The 3,040-nt window shown below is 43.9% G+C and overlaps 1 protein-coding gene across 1 annotated transcript in view; it reads left to right on the forward strand.

Moving 5' to 3' along the window:
* Positions 1 to 2,297, forward strand: part of R3hdml (R3H domain containing like) — a 9,859-nt gene extending 7,562 nt beyond the window's left edge. The window contains exon 5 of the mRNA XM_021194981.1: positions 2,021 to 2,297. Within this exon, the coding sequence (XP_021050640.1) occupies positions 2,021 to 2,153 (133 nt within the window). The 3' untranslated portion in view covers positions 2,154 to 2,297. The remainder of the gene's footprint in view (positions 1 to 2,020) is intronic.
* The last annotated feature ends 743 nt before the right edge of the window (positions 2,298 to 3,040 follow it).

Raw genomic sequence — 3,040 nt, forward strand, 5'->3', positions numbered from 1 at the left:
AGTGCTGGGATTAAAGGCATGCGCCACCATGCCCAGTGGCTTAAGGGTACTTTTAAAGTACTTTAAAAGAAAAAAACAAAACAAAACAAAACACCAGGCTCTCTCTTAGCCCAGGCTGGCTTCAAATTCTCAATGAGGATGACTGAACTTCTGGTCCTCCTGCCTCAGCCTTCTGGTTGTTAGGGTTATAGGTATGTTCCCCTCATGCTTGGCCCCCCAAGAGTCCTTTTACAAAGTACAGGTTGTAGTGTCTGGCACTAATCCTGATATCCATGGACATTCTGAAGAGCTTGACGGATGAATGGATAAATTGATGAAACCGGTTGTAAAATCAGAAATCCAGATTTTCCTGATTACTTGCCAGGCTTGGTGGTGCATGGTGTAATCCCAGCACAGGGAAGGCAACCAGGGGGTCAGGAGTTAATGGGCACCTGCGCTTCACAGTGAGGTCCGGTCTTGGCTACATGACACCCTGTCTCAAAAACAAAAATAAAGCAAGCAACACATAATGCCAACCCAGTACTTTGAGGGGGGAAATCTTTAAATTTTTTTTAAAGTTATTTTAAATGCATATCTAAATAAAATAAAAATTTAAATGCATGTTCTTTTTAATTTTATTTTTTAACTTAATTTTTTTATTTTTCAATTATTTAAAATATATATTTAAATAAAATAAATTAAATTTTAAATTAATTAATTAATTTAAAAAATTTGTTTTGTTTCATTGTTGTTGTTTTGTGGTTTTGAAACAGGGTCTCTTTATATGGTCTATGCTACCTTGGAACTTACCACATAGCTCAAGCTGGCCTCAAACTCATAAATCCCCCAGCTTCAGCCTCAGCCTCCTGAGTCCTAGAATTACAGAGATGTACCACCAGCTAGGGCTCTCGGCTGGTGATGGGATTCTGTAAGGCAGGAATCTGAGTTCGGTGGTCCATGGCCAACCTGGCTTGTGGTCCGTTTTATAAATAAAGTTTTATTGAAATGCAGGAATATGATTCCTTTATCTCCTCTCTACATCTGCTTTCACAGATGTACACATGCATGCACACACTAACTAACTAACAAAAATTTAAAGTTGTAGTAAAATATAACATAAAAAATACCTTTGAGCCTTTTAAGTGAAAACTCAGTGATCTTAATCTTAATTCTGTGTAATCATTGTCTATTTATTTATTTATTTATTTATATTACAGTCGTTTATTCATTTGTAGGGGTGTTGTGCACATCCCACAGTGCATGTGTGGAGGCCAGAGGAAGACACCTTAGAGTTGGTGCTCTCCTTCCACCTTGTGGGTCCTGGGGATTGAACTCAGATCGTCTGGTTTTAGCAGCCAGTGCTTTGATCCTTTGAGCCATCTTGCTATCTTTCTCTATAGTCTTCTGTTGAGACAAGGTCTCATGTTTTCCAGGCTGGCTTTTAGCTCATTAACTAGCTATGGATGATCTTGAGCTAGCCCTCCTGCTCTCACCTCCAGGTGCTGGAATTATGAGCGTGGACCTCCACACCCGTCATGTGTGGTGCTGGGAACTGAACTCAGGGCTCTGTGCCTGCTAGGCAAGATCTCTACCAACTGAGCCACAGGCATCCCCATCCCTTCTAAACTCTTTCCTTTTTCATCAGCCTATAGGAAACTTTGTAACCATTAGACAATGAGTCCCTTTTCCCTCCCCTAAAAGGTGGTGGTCTTTGAGAGGGCGATTCCACTTCAGAGCTCCTAGTCTCCAGGGAGACTTGGGGAACAAGAGATCACCAAAGCTTACATGATGTCACTATTTGCCCTGCGCCATGCTGCACATACATGCACAGGCTTCACTTTTGCTCTTCTCTGCATCCTTGGGGAGGATAGATCTTCCGCTGGGTTTGCAGAGAAAGAAACCAGGGTTTCCAGAGGTGTCATGCTCAAGGTCACATACACAGCCAACCCTCAGGGCTGAAACATGGAAATCTGTGAAGGCTGTTTGCCCTAAACTCTTCTGTTTCCTAACCCTGTTTCCCTTGGGTCTGTTCTCTTTTTAGGGGCAACTGGATCGGGGAGGCACCCTACAAGGCCGGGAAGCCGTGTTCTGTCTGTCCTCCCAGTTACCAAGGCAACTGCAACAGCAACATGTGCTTCTCTGGGCTCAAATCCAACAGGCTCCCATGGGTCTGAACTGGCCCCTAGCTGGACCTGACCCTTGAAAGATTCCTCCCCAAAGATGAGAGGGAGAACAGGAATTGGGGCAGCCCCTACAGTTCTTTATAAATGTCTTTTCTTTAATGTCCTGCATGCATTAAAGGAGTCCCCTCTTCCTTCCTTAGTAACATCTTTGTTCTCTCGGATATCTAGAGAGATAGGCACTTTTGTTCATTTGTTTTTGTTTTTCAAGACAGTGTTGCTCTGTGTTGACTACATTGGCCTTGAACTCAGAGATCTGCCTGCCTCTGCCTCCAGAGTGTCGGGATTAAAGGCTTGCGCCACCATGCCTGGCAAGATCTGGAGTTTTCGTTTGTCTGGTTATATCCAGCTAGGACGGCTGGAAACAGAACAGGAAGCTTACTTTGTGACTCTCAGGCTTCCAACCCAAGACTGTCCACCTAGCGAAAGGCATTTACAGAACAGTCTCAACCCGTAGCTCAGCGTTAGAATACTTGCCTGAGAAGCACCACACAAGCCCTGTGTCGCCATAGGCGGGGCACACCTATGATCCCAGGAAGGAGAATCGAGAAGTTTAGCAGCTGAAGGTCACCCTCAGCCATTATAGCACAAGTCCTAACTTACTTATTTTTTAAAATTGTGTACACATCATATCCCCACCCTTGGTACATTTTCTAGAACACCCACAGGACTCAGGCTTGTTTCCTAGCTTAGGAAATTAAGGACACTGAGGGCCAAATTCACACTTCTTTGACCTTCCTGGAGCCTCTCCAAAGATACATCCGCAAGTTGACCAAGGAGCTATTTCTGCCTCTGTCTTGCTTCCCTACAGCATTCCGTCTGCTCTAGTCTATCTTATCATTACTCCACCACTGCACTCCATTTCTCTCTCTCTCTCTCTC

Source organism: Mus pahari, chromosome 3, assembly GCF_900095145.1.
Source record: "Mus pahari chromosome 3, PAHARI_EIJ_v1.1, whole genome shotgun sequence".
Taxonomy (NCBI): domain Eukaryota; kingdom Metazoa; phylum Chordata; class Mammalia; order Rodentia; family Muridae; genus Mus; species Mus pahari.